The sequence below is a fragment of the Rosa rugosa genome, chromosome 2 (assembly GCF_958449725.1).
Source record: "Rosa rugosa chromosome 2, drRosRugo1.1, whole genome shotgun sequence".
Classification (NCBI taxonomy): domain Eukaryota; kingdom Viridiplantae; phylum Streptophyta; class Magnoliopsida; order Rosales; family Rosaceae; genus Rosa; species Rosa rugosa.
Window position 1 is genome coordinate 43,867,860 of NC_084821.1, and position 20,101 is coordinate 43,887,960.

General features: G+C 38.0%; 1 protein-coding gene, 2 long non-coding RNA genes and 1 pseudogene across 4 annotated transcripts; 2 read left to right on the plus strand and 2 right to left on the minus strand.

Moving 5' to 3' along the window:
- Positions 1 to 3,758: 3,758 nt before the first annotated feature.
- On the minus strand, positions 3,759 to 4,900 carry LOC133730811 (uncharacterized). Its single transcript, XM_062158329.1, has 2 exons — positions 4,014 to 4,900; positions 3,759 to 3,765 (listed from the first exon to the last, which is right to left on the minus strand). Exons 1-2 carry the CDS (start codon positions 4,898 to 4,900, stop codon positions 3,759 to 3,761), a joined length of 894 nt encoding a protein of 297 aa, XP_062014313.1.
- A 3,967-nt stretch (positions 4,901 to 8,867) lies between these two features.
- Positions 8,868 to 13,752, plus strand: LOC133730813 (protein SULFUR DEFICIENCY-INDUCED 2-like; annotated as a pseudogene).
- A 1,255-nt stretch (positions 13,753 to 15,007) lies between these two features.
- LOC133734284 (uncharacterized) lies at positions 15,008 to 16,538 on the plus strand. Its single transcript, XR_009858200.1, has 2 exons — positions 15,008 to 15,194; positions 15,816 to 16,538. It is a non-coding gene; the product is annotated as an uncharacterized LOC133734284 (long non-coding RNA).
- Positions 16,539 to 17,903: 1,365 nt separating this feature from the next.
- LOC133731757 (uncharacterized) lies at positions 17,904 to 20,040 on the minus strand. Of its 2 annotated transcripts, XR_009856790.1 has the most exons (3): positions 19,698 to 19,997; positions 18,419 to 18,493; positions 17,904 to 18,341 (listed from the first exon to the last, which is right to left on the minus strand). It is a non-coding gene; the product is annotated as an uncharacterized LOC133731757 (long non-coding RNA). The 2 variants fall into 2 exon arrangements; XR_009856789.1 differs by having other exon boundaries at positions 17,904 to 18,493; positions 19,698 to 20,040.
- Positions 20,041 to 20,101: the final 61 nt, after the last annotated feature.

The following is a 20,101-nucleotide window of genomic DNA, read 5'->3' on the forward strand; positions in this document are numbered from 1 at the left end:
TTATGTTTGTGATATTCATATGGCTAAGCAGCTGTTTGAAAAATAACTAACTAGTTTTCTATTTTTATTTTTTATTTTCCAAACAGTATTGGTTTTGCCACAAGACGGGAGTAGTGCCGCCAATCTCTGGAAGAGAAACCGAAAAACACAGAATAAGAAAGTGGCAATTAAAGACCCTGATAGAAAAAAAAGGGGATTTCAACATCATGGGGAAGTTGAAGGTATGTTAATTTGATGTAGATAAACTAGGTCACTGGTCTTGTCACTGGGTCTTGTCACTTGCTCAGTGACCTGGTCTTGGTCAGGTCACTGAGCAAGTCATTGACTATGTCACTGCTCATGTTATTGTTATATTTTCATGTCACAGTGCATGTATCTTTCCATGTCTATGATTGTGTTGTTGTTTTATTTCTGTCACTGCTTATGTCACTGACAACGTTTGTAATTTTGTTTCAGAAAATCTTTGATAAAGTTAAAGAAGATGCAGAGGAAGAAGATTCTGAGTCTAATACAGACACAGAAAGTAAAGAAAAAAAGAATGATGGGCAAGAAGATAATGTTGAAAATAGAACCAGTGGAAACATTAACAATGAGAAGATGGAGACAGAGATAGGGAAGACCAATGAAGAGAAGAACGAATTACAGAGAAAGCTGGAGGGAAAGGAAGAAGAGCTAAGTGCTTTGAAAAAAGAAGTTGAGGAGAAAGAAAAGGAAATTGGCAGAATAAAAGAAGAGAATGAGGATGTGTTATTGGAAAATGAGGTGCTGAAAATTGAGAAAGCCTCACTAATTAAAAGAGTGAAGCACTTGGAGGGCATAGTGATGGCACTAACTGAGAAGTTTGAGTCGCCAATAGCACGTCCAGGTGATGACAACGACTCAACTCCTCCTCCCCCACCGCCTAGTTTCCCTCCGCCAAAACCAAAGGCCCCTCAGGACAAGCCAACTTACAGCAAGCACTCCAAAAACACAAAATCTCAAGGTGGTAGTCAGGGAACTCAATCACAACCTGCCTGCTCCACAGCAAGCGCATCTGAGATGGCATCTGCAGCACCTCACTCAACCGACCAAGGACATCAGTCACCACTTCAATTCCTTGCCCAAGCAGCTGCACAGATTCATTCACCAACCTCTCCTAAGGTTAAATTGAGAATGACAGAAGATGCTTGCACACTGAATACTGCTTGGGTTAATGCATTGTTTGTGTTTCCACCTCCGGGCGCGTTACAAACTCCACCTCCAAGAAAAGTCAGTTTCGAATAGATGCAAGCAGAGCCACACAAGTATCAGATCTTTATATCACCAGAGGTTCAGCCTGTTTTTGACGTCAAACCAGTCAATTACATTTCTCCTACAGAACAGATGACAAGAGCTGAGTTCATCAAGCCAATTTTAGAGGAGATATCAGGGCAGGACTCAGAATCTATTGGCCTCTATTGTTATGTGGTTAGGACGAAGAGAAAGGAGAGAGTACAAAAAACACATCATATTTTCTGGTGGGACGAGGTGAAAGAGCAAAGGCAGAGCGCGAAAATGACCAGAATCACAGCATAGGAAAAGAAAAAAGGACAGACAGCTGAACAGAAGCCACAGGAGGAAGTGATACATGATTTGACGATTAATGTGGATGACGAGGAACAAACAGAAAAAAATGAAATTGAAGTGATAGATTGGCAAAACCGACAACTGTACAAGCTACTTGACAGCCCAACTAAAAGCAAATTAGAGAAGTACTGGAACAAGGCAGAACAAAGGTAATGTTTCATGTTACAGCTCACAAGATAGTGACTTAACTTGCCATGTAGCTGTCCGAGTCACTGTCCAGATCATGGCAATTGCCATGTAGCTGGCCTAGTCACTGTCCAGATCATTTTCAAATGCCATGTAGCTGGCCTAGTCACTGGTCAAGTCACTGTCCAGATCATGGCAATTGCCATGTAGCTGGCCAAGTCACTGTCCAGATCATGGCAATTGCCATGTAGCTGGCCTAGTCACTGTCCAGATCATTGGCAAGTGAAAAGTAGCTGGCTAAGTCACTGTCCAGATCATTGGCAAGTGAAAAGTAACTGGCTAAGTCACAGGACTAACAACGTTCTATGTTATGCAGCGTATTATTCTGGGAGGGAAAAGAGGCTGGAAGCGAAATCACAAGGGCAGATGTCAAAATGTTCATAAGCGATCAATCAATAGCAAACAACTGGATTGATTGCTATGGGGAAATGTTGAAGGATGAACTGCAAAACGAAAGTTCACAAAGTTTGGGAAGATCTGCTTTTATGCATAGCATGTGTTGGGTAAGTATGAAGAGCACTTTCTATAAACATTGAATCCTTATCTCTCATTCTTTGTTTATTTATAACTCGTTCTATGTATTTCTTTCTTTCTTTTTTTAAATAGTATTCGACAATACATTTAACTGTGAGAAACCTCCATCAATACTTGTGTGAGCCGCTGTTCCAAAACATGGGAAAATGCAGCATGCTTTTCTTCCTAATTACCCATAATGAAGAATTTCACCACACGCTCTTGGTCTTTGACAAGGACATATCGCAATGGCTGCATTTTGATTCAATGAAACCACGAAGAGCAGGAATAGGGGAGTGCTTTAAAAGTATAAAAAAATTGGTAAGAAACTTCTTACTGACCATGTAACTTACCATGTAACTATCACTCACTAATCTGTTAAAAAATACAGGTTGAAATGGTCGAGCTGTGGATGAGAGCAGTGAAAGATCAAGTAGATGATATGCTGCAGCAAGGCTGCCGAATGAAATTTGACAAGAGTCAAAGCACTCACACAAAATTAAAGATGGTTGAAAGTATTTTGAGCGATGACGAGATAAGAACAATAAGGTGGATAAAGGAAAATTATGATGGTGGAAGGATCCCTTTGAACCATGCCAGAATCTGCCCCCAACAAGACCAAGGATCGTAAGTCTATATTCAAAAATTTAAAATGATAACTTTACTGTTACTAAGTTGGTCAAAATCATTAACTTGAAATTTTTAATTGTCAACAGATTAGATTGCGGACCTTTTGCAATGTATTACATGGACAGAATGGCAAAAGAGGAGAAGATGCCAAACAAAGTCACCAAAGCTCAGATGATGAAGTTCAAAGCTCAAATATTCAAAAAATTTGCAGAACATAAGCAGAGCTGGAACTCAGCAAATTAAGAATTTTAGAAATTTGTTTGTTTAGTTAAGAATTTCAGAAATTTGTTGTTTAGTTCAGACTATGACTTGTATGGATCTTTTTATTCAAGATTAATGCATCTTCTGAATTCATAGGGCAAGTCACTGACTATGTAAATATGAAGGCCGCATATAATTGAAAATGTCATTGTTAAATTCACTACTGCCCATTATGTAACTGCTTAAGTCACTGGCCAAGTAAAAAGAAAACTGAATGTCATTGGCCAAGTCACTAGGCAAGTTACTGTAAAACTCAAGTAACTGACCAAGTCACTGATAATGTAGCTGACCATGTAACTGACCATGTAACTTACAATGTATGTAACTGAACATGTAACTAAGCATGTAGCTGAATATGTAACTGGACAAAAAACATTAAAACTATAAGTCACTAGAGAAGTCACAGCCAAAATGATATTTCTATTTCAGTTTGCAGCGTGCCGCTGCACCGCAAAGGCAGCGTTCCGCTGCCAATTAACAAACCAAAGTTGTTGTAGATACTTCATTTTTTAATTTTCATTAATATTTGCAGCGTGCACGTGAACAAGTCATTGCCAAGATAACTAAAAACTAATGTCAATGGACAAGTCAATTAGTTTACAAATGGTTATGTCACTGTACATGTAACTATTAAAAACCTGTAGACACAAAGAATACTGAAGGATTTATAAAAGAAGAAACCAGATACACTGTCTCATAGTCAAAAAAAAATTCCAATGAGTAAGCACCTTACAAGTACTTCTTATCATTTATTGAAAAAAATGAAAAATCAAAACAAAATTTCAAACTGTATTGGAGTCACTTGCTATGTCACTTGCCATGTCACTGTTAAAGGCATGTAGGCAGAATTGAACCTATATCGGAGTTGTACAACTCTTTCTGTTGTGACCATCACATTTTCCACACCTACCCACTTGATCGCCCTGGTTTTCTCGCTCCTTTTTCTGAACCTCTTCTTTCTAGGCCTTCCCGGTGGTCTTCTAGTCAAAGGCGGCTGCAAGATCACCGCATCTCTACCAAAATCATGCACTTTCTTCGAAATAGAGGGAAGAGGATTAATTGGGAAAGAATAAGTTTCTCGATATTTCTCCACCTTGTACAGCTCATTGACATACAAATACGGGGAAGAACCATGTTGTTGGATCACTACAAGGGCATGGGAACATGGGAAGCCATACAGCTGCCATTCTCCACACGAACAAAAGCGAGTTTCCAAATTTACCATGCTATTGTACTTCTGGCAGTGAACTTCATACACATAGGTATAAGACCTGCTCACTCTCCAATGCCTTCCGACTTCCAAATTGTCCTTCAGCTTCTTTTCAATCACTGGGCACAACTCAGACAACCATTCATGAGCATCCTGCTTCCGAGCAGCAATTGAAGCCATGGACTTCACTCTAATGCCATCATTAATATCAAGAATAGGAAGACTCTTTAAAGGCAACACCCAATTATTGAAAGACTCAGCCAAGTTATTTGTCATTTCACCAAATCTTTCACCATTAAAGTAAGTCATACACCAGTTCTCCTTGGGAAGATCCTCCAGAAATTGAGCAACTATGTCACCGCCTTCACTCCTCAAGATTTCCATGTTGAACTCATACATCTTCGGTGTGCGAGAATAAGCACAACACATAAACAAGTAAGGAATCTGATCCTTGAGGTAAGAACCAGCTGGAAATTTGTCAGAAAGGTTATACATCAGGTGTCTAAAACAAAACCCATGTGGATTATTAGGAAACACTCTAGGGAAAGCACTAACAAGCCCAACATGACGATCAGAAATGAATGTCACCCTCCTCATAGGGTGTTTTGTAAACTCTTCAGCCAAAACCTCAAGAAAAAATCTCCAATTACGCTCATTTTCAGAATCCACAATAGCATAAGCAACTGGATACAAGCCTGAACAGAAAAACAAAATAATGTCACTGTCATGTAACTGTTAATGTCATTGACCATGTCGCTGACATAACTGCATATTACTTGACAGTGACATGGCCAGAGACATGTCATTCAAATCACAGAACATTTAGGTCATTGGACATGTAACTGTCAATGAACATGTAAGTGACCATGTCAGTAGCTATGTAACTAACCATGTCACTTACATTACAAAAAAAAAAAAACAAAACATGGCAGGAAATAGAAAACAAGAAAAATAAAAAACTACAAATAATGAAGGAGATTCAACATTGATTGGCATCCTTTGTCGATGCAGCAATAATCTGCCCCTTGTACTTGTTGGTAATGAATGTAGCATCAATGAAAAGAATAGGTCTACAAGATTGAAAACCCTTCATCCATGCACCATAGGTCACAAACATACGCTGAAACCTGTGTGTTTCTCAATGAAACTCAACCACTATCCTAGAGTCGGGGTTTGACTTCATAACAGACTCACTGAACCAAAGTAGCTGAGCATAAGACTCAGCTTCATCACCATGTAGGGCTGTTTTTGCCAACTCCGTACCATACCAAACTGTACGATAAGCAACATCCAAACCATAATCACTCTTGATCTCATCAGCTATATCAACTGGTTTTTTGTTTGGATTGGCACGAATCTTATCAAGCACAATAGACTTGACAACCTTGGATCCCATCATCTTACTCTTCTGCAAACGAATCACACCATGACAAGTGTGAACATTAACCAACCTTTTAATCATAAAGAAACCATTAGCCCTGCATAAATGAGCCTTCACAAGCCAATTGCAGCCTTGAGAATGTTTCTTAGAACACTGAGCAATAACATGAACCTTGTCATTTCTAACAAACTCATATGAAAAGCCAATTTCTATGGCATACTTACGCAGCTTCTCCCTAAACTCAACAACCCCACCCTCAAACTTTTGGCCTTCAGAATGAATATAACTCTCCCAACCTTTCGTCATATAACTCTTCGGTGCCTCTGCCCTATAACACCCCAAATAATCATTCTCCTCAAGCAAGGTACTAGAATCCTCACACACTGTATTACTCACCACACTTTCACTAATAGAAGGCAAATCAGTCACAAACACTTCAACAAAATCAGAATTGTAACGAACCAATTTCCTAAAAATCATTCTCATATCAACTTCACTCTCTAGAAAACATGAAGTAGAATCCGGAGGAATAATGTACCTCAACATGAAATTGCCTTGAATCAAATCCGGAAAACGAGAGCGTATGGAATTGCATAGGTCAACAAACGACCAATTATGCAAGAATGGAACTGTCGCTGCTTCACCAGAATAAATAAACTTGACAACATAGCTAGTATCCATAACAACTGCACAAGAATAAAACAAATCACTATCCATGTCACTACTAAGGAAATCAACAGAATCAACACAAACAAGTCACTGCCAAAGTAACTGTTAATGCCTGAACATAATAAGTGAATAACAATATTATAAATGTAACTGACCATGTCACTACTAAGGAATCAACAGAATTATCACTGCCAAAGTCACTATTAATGCCTGAACAGAAGAACAACATCATACTCGCAAAATAAATGATAATTCCTGAACAAAACAGCAGTATTAAAAATGTAACTGGCCATGTCACTGATAAAAAAGTCACAGTATAGAACAAATATAGTACATCAATAGCACAAAACATCATCAACAATTCAACATAGCACTGAGTCGACGAAGGAGAAGAAAACAGTAATCCAAAACGAACAATTCAACAATTTAACACAAACAACAAAAATACACTGCAAAATCCAAAACGAACAAGTTCACAGAGAGAAGGCTTACCGATCAAATCAGAGAAAACCAGAGAGAGGAAGAAATAGAGAGACTGTAACTAAGCACTGAGTCAACGAAGAAGAAGAACACAATAACGTGATCAAGACGAACACCGACGAAGCCAGAGATCCAGAAAAAGAGAAAAGAGCTTAGGAAGCTCCAAAACCACTTTCAGATCGTCGCAGAGGCACAAAGAGAAATCGGAAGCTTCCGACGGAGAGGGCGGCGAAGAAAGAATCTCGGAAAGAGATCTCCGATCAAATCGAATCGGAAGCTTTCTGATCAAATGAGAGAGAAAATTTGAGCTCCCCGATTTTGAAATGGAAGGTTATAAAGGTTTATTACCTTAGGGGCAGAATCGGAATGATAAAAATTAAAAACTGACATTTTTTAACATGACCTCATTATTCATAAGGACTAAACTAATATTAATAACAATTTACAATGGACCTTCTTATCAAGTGGGAAACTAGGTGACCTTATTATCATTTCACTCTCTAAAGTGACCTTTTCCATCATTTCCCTTAAGATTAATTACATTAATCACTTATTGATGGACTTTTAATTCTTTTCCATATAAATCAAATCAACCGGAATTATCCTTTCCACATGATTAAAAAGACTCATAAATTTTTGGATAAATTTTTTTTAGTCCCTAATCTAAATAAACTTGCAAAGATGAGGGAGAAGATCACTATGATTTGTCAACATTATTCCACACGGATCCATTTTTTCTTTGAGAATTTGATTGGTAGGTGTCGGAACTGTGCTCTCATTTTTCATATGGATGGGGTGTGTACTACTACTACACCGCCAAAAAACTAGGCAACTAGGGCTGGTCCTGTGCTCAAGTTTGTTGAAGGTAGGCTTCAATTGGGTGGGGCAACATTCCAGTCCCAATCCTCTATTCCATCTCCTGTGGCACGGTCGTTGTTTTCGGACGTGCAGTTTGTCAAGCCTAGGAAGGAGAAAAGGGCAGTGGTCATCAGAGATGCCGATTCTAGGTCTTCAGTGAGTGCATATGATATCTTGGCTGTGGTATCAGTGGATGATTCCGTGCAGAAGAAGAGGGGCACCGGTATGTGAAAATGCCGGAATTTCCCACCCGCATTTCTGCAAAATCGTTCGGTCTGATAGAAACTCCAGATGGTCTGATGGTATCCCAAATTGGGGCAGATAAGGAAAATATGGAGACCAAAAAGAAACGAGGCAGGCCTTTTGGATCCAAGAACAAGAATCCACCAAGGAATAAGAAGGCTGATGCTGCTATGGAACCTTTAAGGTTGACCTATCCTACCTTTTCTTCTTGCCCTAATCCTAAGGGTAAGGCGAAAGTTTAATTTTTCAGTTTTATTTCTGTTTAGCTTACAAGCTATGAGTTTTTTTTACACCTAGTTAATGAATCTCCCGAAGTACCATAATTGAGTGCATTGACGAAGAGAGATTCACAGTAGTTTTCTTTGTGTTGATGGAATTGTCATAGTTTGTAGGCTTTCAAATAAGTGAGTTTCATTGTACTAGTAGATGATACCCGTATTCCCTTACCTGCTTGACCACTGATTTAGGGTACAAGCATATAGGATGTATTTGTATGTACCGCTCTAGCTTTGGGATTAAATGAAATCTATATTACTCTGTCAAAAAAAATTATTCCTCACTGATATCTGTGTGTATTAACAACAATAATACAAACAAGAGTGATTCTTGCGTGGGGCAGCCGCACCGCCACGTGGTGCGGCAGGCCAATCATTCCCCTATCAGGGGGGTATTTTGGGTATTTCACATTTAAAAACCAGGGACAATTTCAGAACAAAGACAAAAATTTCTTAAATTTGATTGGGCAGCCGCACCGTACACGTGGTGCGGCTACCCGCACCTAAGAATTGGCCTACAAACAGATATCCGTGTGAGATGCAAACATGTCACTTCTAACAAATGTTGACACAGATGTCAGTGGGAAAGTAGCAATTGCTACAGATAACTATGTCAAACAACATATAGATATCAGCGTCATTTCAACATTCACACGGACGACAGTGTGAAAATTCATTGTTACAGATGTCTGTGGCACTACAAAAAAGAATTCAATTAGTTTCACCAATTTGCGTCGGCGTGCAATTGCCGTCGCTAAAGCCTACTCTTTTGCGACGGCAAAACTTGACCATCACAATTGTGTAAAAGTTATGCAACCGTATTAATTTCCGTCGCCACTTGTGGTCGCCAACTCCTACGGTTTACTTCTGCAAGAATTTGCCGTCGCAAGGGAATAACAATCGGAGACTGCAAAAAACTTGCCGTCACGTTATCCTAATTAAATCTGCTCCGCCCTCTTTCGTCTTTCAGTTCTTTGAGCCCATAAATTCATCTCGATCTGATACCCCGATGATTACCCAGATCACCTCCTCGTCTCCTCCTCTTTCCATCACCTCCTTGAGCTATTTTCCTCTCTAGATCTACCAAATTCAGCAGAATACAACTGACGCTATATGAGCCGATTTAGGTCAACTCCATCGAGTTTATCAGGAGATCTACCAACCAGTCGTTCCTCTCAATGTCCAAAACCTAATCTAATACATTTCACCTCACCCACCTGCAGCCCCAATCGGTTGCAACGATCCCGAGTTCACCTATCTCTTCAAGGTATCATCTTCATGCTTCTACCTCTAATATATGGCATTTTGTTTACAATTTGCGTTAACAAATTGCTAGGATTTGTAGCTCAAAATAGACATAGCTAGCTGCTCTTCATCAACTGGATTTTATTATTTTTACTTCTGATTTGTTTGGGTCACTGTGAATATTGACGCGGCGACGACGAATCACGTGGGCGGGAAGGCCAGAATCGCTGACCGAACCAGGTATATCTGTGGTTTATATAATCCAAGGTATTCATGATATTATAACAAGGTATTTGTGGTTTATATCTGCTTCTGCTTCTCTTCTTCTGCAGGCTTTAGGTACTTCAAAGGCTGGTGGACCAATTCCCTCCTTTAAAAGCATTTCATTTTGTCCTTGACGACACTAATGAGGTATGACATTGTAATCTCATATTTTGTTACTTTGGATCATTGTTTGTTGCCACTTGGAACCCATTCTTTCAGTAACAGTAAGAAAAGTTAGGGGATTCATTGATTTGTATAAAACTAAAAATAAATCACGAGAAAGAGAGATGGGGCTATCTTCTTAGACGGCCCTATACGCATGTTCCTCGAACTTTCTTCCTCTGTTTTTCTCTCACTCGTTGATCTTCATATATAGAGGGCTCTTTGTTTGTTTGTTTGATTTGATTATCAATACCCAAGTCAAGGCTTGGTTCTTTCTGTTCGTTTCTGGGTATGTTGTTCCATCTTTTTACTTGATGAATGAGTTCTGGTTGTTATGTTTTGAGTTGAAAGTTGTGATTTTTGATCAGAAGTTTATGTTTAGTTGGTCAAAGCTTGAGTTTTTAAGTTGTTTGGGAATATGATAATCTGTTATGCTTGCATCCCAACTGGGAGCTCCATTATAGCTCTCAGATCATTGTAGTTTCTGGGTTTCAAGCATTTCAAGAAGAAGAAAATGAAGAGTTCGAGAAAAGGAGGAGAGGTTTCTCAAGACCCTCCTCCATACCATGTTCTTCACAAATTGCCTCCTGGTGATAGCCCTTATGTTCGAGCCAAACACGTCCAGGTCTTAATCGACTGATACCTCCTAGATTATATGCATATTGATCTTTTGTATGTATGTGCTTCGTTATGTTACATTTTGATTGGTTTAATGTCTAGTTGATCAAGTAGTTGACGAACCTCCATTCATCCAAGTAGTTTTGATGAATCTGTTCTGTTTTTTCTTTCAGATTAGTAAGATGTTTTTTTTTTTTTACTTGATCGTATGTTTCTAAATTGGGAAAGTTCTTTTATTTATTTTTTTTAATTATCTGAGATGATGTGATTATTGCAGATGGTCAGTAATGAGTGTTAATTATGAGGGAATCTATCGTAGGAAACAGGGTAAATTTGGAAGTTTTGTAATGAAAAAAGAAGGCTGAACAATACCCTAAACCCTGTTTGATTGATTCCTTCAGAAGTCATGAGAGAATGAAAATTGAATTGATCTCGGGCCTTTATATTCATCAGAAGTTCAGAACTGTTTGTAACTAAAAATTTGGGAAAAACTCACAAACAGTACCCAACCTATGGCCGACTCCGAATTTCTGTACCCAAGTTTTCAAAACTATCACAATGGTACCCAGATTATCTAACACGACCTAACATTCATACATGCCGTCCACTTCGCCGTTAACGGTGTTAACTTTGCAAGGGTAAATCTGTCCTTCCACTTGCAGGAGGAGAGAGAGAGAGAGAGAGAGAGAGAGAGAGAGAGAGAGAGAGAGAGAGAGAGAAAGAAAAAAAAAAAAAACAGTACCCATGTTGATGATAATTTTTAATTGTAACTTCTGTTTGTAACTATCACTGGTTATGGATATATCATCAACTTAAACATAAGAAACAATACTTCTAAACAGAAAATTTTTAGGGAAAAAAATTCAAACAGTACCCAACCTATGGCCGACTCCGAATTTCTGTACCCAAGTTTTCAAAACTATCACAATGGTATAATTGCAATTTTCACATTTTCAAGTATTGTTTCTTCTGTTTAAGTTGATGATATATCCATAACCAGTTTAAGGATGCCATAATTGCAATTTTACAAAGAGTAGGGCCCCTTTCTCAGTTGTTACCAGTGTCTGGGCCTAAATTGCAAAAAGTTATTGATGTCTCATCGTGCTGTTTCCTATCAGTTTTGCATGTCTTGTTTGGGATATAGATAGGGACATTGCTACTTGGATGGTTTATGACGTTGCTAAGCATTTGATCAGTTTAATGTACGTTTAGATCAAGTAGTGGAGATAGAGTTACTTATTTACAGACAAGCATGTTAACTGTATACAAAATGAAGAATGCTTGGAAATGCCTGCACTTGTCGCCTGTTGAAGTTTAGTTTGTAGAAATAGCAATACAACTGATATATCAATGTTGGGAGGGCGAAAATCTTTCATATTGATTTATTGGAGAATTGTCCTCATAGTGAATGTCATTTACACATAATCAAAATGTGCATCATGCATGTACAATATTCTTAAGTGTTTTGTGAAGTCTGTGATGGTGGCTGATAGTGTAATTAGTTATAGTTTGATTGTCTTCTAAATGTGATGGTTATTTCATCTCTTGGTTTAGTTTGATAGTTGTTAATGCTGCTTTGCTGATATCTTCTCTGTGCAAATGCAGTTAGTTGAGAAGGATCCAGAAGCTGCAATGGTATTGTTTTGGAAGGCGATCAATGATCAATGCCGGAGACAGGGTGGATAGTGCCCTAAAGGACATGGCAATAGTTATGAAGCAGCAAGACAAAGAAGATGAAGCAATTGAAGCAATAATGTCATTCAGGGATCGCTGCTCCAAGCAGGCACAGGAATCCCTAGATAACGTACTAATTGACTTGTACAAGGTATTAAACAAATAAATAGGCACTTTAATTTCCAAGGCTTGAAAATTGATATCCTTGTTTGAAAAGAGGATATGGATACATCAACTTGCAATTAGGGTGTTGTGTTTTGCATATGATATTTAGCATCGGATAATTGTCGATTTTCAAAAAGAGGATATGTCGTGCTTCGTTTGGCATTTGGTTCTGACTGTGTTTAATAACTTGTCAGAAATGTGGGAGAATGGAGGAGCAAATAGAGCTATTGAAGCAGATCAGCTTCGAATGATTTACCAAGGAGAGGCCTTCAATGGTAAGCTTACCAAGACAGCACGCTCTCATGGAAGGAAGTTCCAGGTCACCATCAAGCAAGAGACCTCCAGGATACTGGTACTAAGTTAAACTAATCACTTCTTTCTTCACAAGTATTAAATACAATTTGTATAGTCTTTTTAAAGTTTTACCCTTCTTATGCAGCAGAATTTGACTTTGATTAATGAAGAAAAATAAAAGGATTAATTTCAGTTTGCCTCCTTCAATTTTGGGTCGAAAATCATGTTAGTCCCTGATCTTTTTTTTTTAATCAAGTGTACCCCTGTACTTCCCAAATTCATCTTCCGTGTCCAATCCTTAGAGCTCCGTCTAAATATGCCGTCAATTAGTGACGTGGCACCGACAACATTGACCCACTTTTCAGCCTTCTAATCCACAATAAGGGCAATATGGACATTCCCCCCTTCATGATGAAATCAACCCATTTTTGCTTATGGGTTTTCTGTATGAGTTCGAGTCGTTAAATCTGGAATTCTCGCTCTCTCTCCTCCACCGCACTTCTCTAAGCACCATCGCTACTCACCTCCACCACCATCATGCTCCTTGGTCTCCAATGAGTCAAACCCAAAATTCATTTTGACACCTACATCTGACTTCTCTCAAATCTTTCTCAACCAATTCGTTTTTGGGTTCTAATCCATTATGATCTTCTTTTTGTTTTTGAGATGGGTACCAGAAAGAACAAAATTGACATAGAGCCAATCTCAGACCACTAATCTCGCATAGTGGCCTTCACCAGCAGAAGAACAAGTTCGCCATTGCTGTGATCTCCGAGATTGGTCAGCCTTACCTCGAAGTCGCAAATCGCGATCTTGCCGGCGATGTTCCAGTACTTGACGACTATGTGGAGACCAAATGGGGCTTATCGGCGATTGCGAATAGGGCCATTGTGGGATTGGAGTCTCTGGAGCGGGGTTTGGGTTCTAACATCAAAGACTTGGACGAGGCCAGAGATATTGGCTGCGGCGATGAGGAGGTCATCGCAGCGGAAAGAGGCAGAGGTGACAACGTCGTTTAAGGAGATGGTGGAAGTGGGGGAGAATTGCTTTTGGGGGTTGTAGAGGGTGAGAGAGGTGGAGTGAGGGGCGGTGGGTGAGAATCTGAGGGAGTTATGGAGGAGATGGGATTTGGGATTTGCTTGGTTTTGAAGGAGGACCAGTACTTGGATTCAGGAGTTTGCTCTAGGGTGTGAGGCTTGGGTTTTTGCTTCAGTTTCACAGGGAAGCTCTTGGAGATTTGGGGTTCCACCATTGAAGAAGCTTGAACAAACTTGCTTTGTGTCTCTTGGCTTTTGAGGAAGATGATGAAGCCAAACCCCGAGGAACCCGATGACGCCAAATTCGAAGAAGACGATGATGAGGAGGAGCCGCCGCTGCAGCTAAAGCCATTCGAGGAGGAGCTGGGTAGGCCAAAAAAGATTTTTGCATGTTTTAGGACCTTGTGGTTTTTGGGGGCGAAGATGGAGATTTGGTCTGGGTATTTAGTGGGCGATTGAATTTTTGCGCGTGTTTTTGATTAGAGGAAGATGGATATGGGTTTTAGGTGCTGGGGTTGGAAAGCATGAGATGGGTTTAGGTGCTGCCGTGCTGGGGTTGGAAAGATGAAGATGAAGATTGTGAATTTTTTTTCTTTTTTCTTTTTGTGAATTAAAGTCCCAAAGGTTGTTTTGGGAATTTTGCCATTTATGTGGGTCCTGACGCAAAAAAAGTGTCAGGCTGTCGGTGCCACGTCATCATTTGATGGCACATTTAGACGGAGCTATGAGGATTGGACACGAAAGATGAATTGGGAAAGTCCAGGGGTACACTTGATTAAAAAAAAAATTCAAGGACTAACATGATTTTCGACCTAAAGTTTGAGGAAGTAAACTGAAATTAATCTAAAATAAAATCACACAACTCTTAGCTAAAAACATAAAACATGTAAAATTTTAGAGAAAATTTAACTTTACCTCCCTGATCTTTTCCTAGGGTGTTCGGCGTGTTCGGTACTTGCTATTTAATCTTCTCTCTCCTGGTGCATGTGTCTTCTCATCGATGATAGTATTCTTATAATTTATACAGTTCCTTCGATGTTGATGGTGTCTACAATATGGACTATATATGTTTGTTATCCTTTTGTGGATTCTGTGATTGTATCCATTATGCAGTCTGATAGATTTAATGATTGTATCTAATGTAGGGGTGATTGGAAAGATCTGGAGTACAAAGACTTTAACTTGAATGCTAAAGGTGCGCCTACTGAACGTGGTTGTCTTCATCCACTGAAAGACAAGGATATAATTTTTAGTTTTTGTTAGGACCTAAAGGAGGGTAATGAAATTGAGGTTCTTTTCTTTCTTAAGGTCAGTGATCAGCTTACTATTCTATATGTTTTTTCGTGTACCAGTTTCATCTCAGCAGAGAAATTGAAGCTTCAGATGTGTTCACTAGAGGTTGTCGTTAGCTGGGATGAGCGATAGTAAGATAGGAGAAAGAACTTGTTCATTTTTTGTATTTTGAACAATGACAAAGATGTATGAATTATTGAATAACAATATTGTGAAAGAGTATATAAGCTTCTCATTTGTATTTTTGCACAATATATATATATATATATATATATATATATATATATATATATATTTTATTGGTGATTCATATTTTGCGACGGCATTGTTTCCGTCGTAGATGACCTTCAGCGACGGCAAAAAATTCCATTGCAGTAGGTGACGTCGCTATTGCTCTTTGCGACGGCAACTATGTCGTCGCCATAATTCATGCGACGGCGTAATTGCCGTCGCAAATAGCAATGGTGACGCCCTCAACAATAACGGTGATTTTGCCGTCGCGGTTGGTCTTTCGCGACAGCAATTTGACTTTTCGCGACGGCATTGCGCCGTGGCTATTCGATTTTTTTTTGGTAGTGTGGGAAATAAAATTATTTTGTAAATTATAATTTTGTTATTACTAACAGATATATGTTTATAAATAGTTCACTGATGTGCTCATATTATCTTATATTTCTATGCCTCTTAATCTTGGTTTTTATGTTTAGTTCTCATTATTTATGATTCATTTACATCTTTTAGTGTTTTTGTAGGTTTGTTTCGTAGAAAGAAGAAAAAGAAGCTAGAGTGAGCTAACTAGGATTGAAAGGCGATTGCAAACCACGTTCCAGAATCTGTCTGTGCAGAACATCTAACTTCACCGAATTACTGGGAGTTACTCAGATCGAATCAGACAATGAGCCTTATATTCATGGAAAGCTACGGATGTCTACTTTCTGTAGAATTTTACAGATATCGATTTCGATACTTCTGGAGAAAGTTATGATTATTTGAGTGAATATAGGTCAGACAGGAAATCTGCTCGGGAATTTACAACCATTCGTGGAGAACTCAAGTTCCGTGGCACAAGATCATCAACCCTAATGTTTTAAGGAAGTTAATTCAGATGAGGATTCAATGAGAAACTTATTCCTACTTCTACAAGAGATATTTCAAGGTTTTCCCATTCCAAATGAAGAAAGGAATCTAAACCCAAGTTTTACAAGGAAACATAAAGCCAAAGAAGAGCAGAAATCTTCCCTATATAAGGGAGCACGAATTTACATGAGAAGGAGAGTCTCGGAGCACATTGAAGATGCCTAAGGAGCGGAGACGACTCATCCATCTTCCCCATCTTTTCCCTTCCATTCTTTTTATGTTTTTCCTATGTTTTATTTAGTTATCTTTTGCTAAACCTTTTTCTAGGGCTAGGATGATGCCCTATCATGATTGTTTATGTACTTTGATGTTTTATTGATGGATTTATAATTTCTTTATGATGAATGCTTAATCACTATTTGAATTGATGCTTTATGTTTAAGTTCTTTGATTGATCACCTTAGGGCTTTGCATATAGTAATTGGAAGACAAATTTGAAGCAGAGATGCAATATAATTTGATTAGCTTCTTGTGATTAAGTGTGGAAAATTACATTATTACTTGAGAAAGACTAATGATTTACTTGATTCCCTTGTTTTCTAAAGCGTAATGAGTCTTACATATTAAATTTATACCTGAGAATGATAAACTGCATAGTTAGGATATAAGATCTTTACCCGAGAGGGAGAGCATCATACACTTAAGGAAAACTATGGTCTAGAGTACGGAGTACCTGAGAAGGACTTAGATACGGGAATTATCATCTAGAGAAACAAAAGAATCTATTAATTGCATTGAAACATAAATAGGATTGTTAGTAGTTGATTCTGAAATATTAGGTTTTATCGTTATTTGTTTCTTTCTTTCGTTCTTTAATTTCCACATTATTTGTTTAGTAAAAAACCTTAAAACCATATCTTTTTTAGTTTGATTGTTTATGTGTTTGGGTTAATTAGGTTAGGATTTAAATTAATTATCAATCCTCAGTTGAAACGACCTCGTACTTGCACACTATACTAACGACGATTCGTGCGCTTGCGAGTTTTAAGTAAAATTTCACAACATTCACACAGATATCAGTATAAGTTAAATATTTGGTACATATAGACATCTATGAGAAAGTCTAGTCTCGCTGATTTCAGTAAGTAATAGTGTGAGCATGTTCTTATGTAGGACTCACTCATTCAATTCACACAGATATATGTATCTACAAGTTAAAACCCACTGATTTTTTTTATCAGTGTAAGAGTCAGGTTTAGTTTGGGATTGCTGTGCTCTGAGAAGAAGCACTTCCGAACTTGCTGTGAGAAGAAGTAGTTAAGTGTTTGGTAAACTATTTTCAAAAATGCTGTGAGAACAAAAAACAATTTCTAAGTGTTTGGTAAGTTGCAAGGCAAAAATACTTTGACTAGGTATAATTACCAAAATAGTCATACATGTTAAGATATGCTATTAAACTGCATAATTTTGTTTTTTTGATTATATAACCATACCAAATAAAAAAAAATCTCATGTATTATCCTTGTACCCTTGCTTGGACTTGATAAAAGATTTACCTTAAACCCTTAAATATGCATATTATGTACTATTACACAAAATAAGTCCACAATATTTGGACTAATTCTCCAGAAACCATTACACAAAATATACTAAAGTTGCTTGAAATTTGCAACTAGATGCTAAGTAGATGCATCCATTCAGATATTGAAAAAGGTACAAGCCATGTAAAGATCCTCAAGGAATTGAGAACTGCGTGCATGAGATGAATACAAAAGCATCAAACTCACATTCCACACAAATTTTACATATTTATGTTACTGACAACATCTTGCAAATAGTACTAGTACATCAATCATCAACTTTTAACAAAATGTAAACAGAAATATTCACAACACCAAAAGTATTGTAGTGTGAATCTGCATAGAGCCAACAAACGAGGAATCGGCAAATGGATCATATCCTACTCCTCATCCTATTCGTCGTTCTTGTAGGATACCAAAGTGTCAACTTTGTGAATATGCATAAGGCCAACAAACAAATGGATCCATCATCAGCAAATCCCTTTCCACTTCTAATCTAATCAGTTTCATCAACGAATCAAAATTACCGATAGAGCTACAACAAAACCTAGAGAATCATTACAAAGAGCATATATACATCAAAACCTAAAGGACCATTACAATCTCCTAGAAAGTTCAGGCCTGACAAACAGAACAGGAAAATTACAATCCGTACAAGATTTTAACAAACACAAACAAATCAAAAGCCAGATAAATACCAGTCTCTTGTAAAGCTAATCGAACATCATTTTCTTCAAGACCAGTTGATGTCTCCTTCCTTCCCCTTTGCAGATCTAGAATCAAAGAGATAAAAGATAAGCTAGCAGAACAGAATGCATTCTCTATGCTCTCAAAAACCAATTTAAATGTGTCTACAAGATAATCATCTAGTCAGAAATGTAAAGTAGTAATAAGTAAACAACAGAGTCTATCAGAAACTAGTACCATTATGTTTGCGATTAGAATGGGAGAAAAGAATATACATACATCAGTTATGTTTAATAGCCATAAAGGAAAACAGAGAGAATAGAAGAGAACTAAGCATGAAAAACTTGTGAAATTGTATTGATTGATCATTCTATTATGTACACAGCTATTTATACATTGATGGTTGTTAACTTAGCCTCCTAAACTTTAAGGAGGAAATAACTAAATGATTCTACATCCTTGGAACCACGTATTCAGTAGCTGCAATCAATTCCAGCAACAATCAATTGCTCAGTAATTATATACCAAGAACAAGTAGAAGAATACTTCCAGGTGCATTTTGAGAGCATAATGGTAATGAAGTGTGAAAGCAAGAGAAAAATTAAACCAGCTAAGCTATTAGAATGAAAATTGATTCATATCTAAAACTTTGAAGCTGGACCCAGAAACTTAATAGATTTCTAGCAACTCAATGCAAGAAAGGGATTTTTACCCCCTTTCTTTCTCTTTAAGCTCAAGAAACTGACATGAACATTGAAGCCACAACTACGTACTTGAAAATCTATTAGAAATTCCCCACCCAATCCTTTTTAGAATTAGAACTGGTTATGAAACACGAGCACGAATATTGCAGTACACACAGACACAAACTATTCACAAATCACAACACTCGAACTTGTTTTGGCATTTCATCAAACTTCTTGCATGCACAACCCATTATCCCAAAATTCACATACAAAATCATTATCTACCGAAGTCGACAAACACAAGCACAACCCAATGATGAGAATAACATGACAAGCCATCCCCTTTTATCAAAATAAGTACCTGGTCTGTTTCCCTTCTTATATTCTCTTCAATTTTCTTTCTGTAGATCTAACAATTGCTACATCACCCACCCAACACGAAAATTGTTGCAAAACACAAAGCCAATGAACAATCCAAACTATATAGCAATCAAAAACAAAAATAAAAACGAAACCTTTATGCTTCATATCTCAAATTAAGCAAGGCAGAAACTTCAATAATGCTTAAAAGCACAAACCCAACTCACAAAACAACACGAATTACATGAGCAAGGACTTGATACAACATCAAGGAGCAGCACAGCAAGTTCAGTTCTTGGAGATGCTTGCCCAGAAAAAACCGCCAATAACTAGTCATTTAGGTGCAGGCAATTAGGCTACTAACGCCTCTGCACCCACCAACAATGCTACTAAAAATCTGGGCATCCGCAGAAAACACCTGAGAATTTTGGGTTTTCGATTAAAGCTTCAAACTCCCTCTCGACTTGTTTCCATGTATTTTTGACGGCAAAGAGGAAGGAGTCAAGGAGGAGAACGAATTTGCAGATGAAAGATTGGGTTTTAGGCATTTAGTTGTCTCAAAGTCATTTTTAGAAAAGAAGGAGGACAGAATTGGTAGTTCAACATATTTCATTAATTGTCTACTTTTGCTTTGTGTTTTTCCCCAAA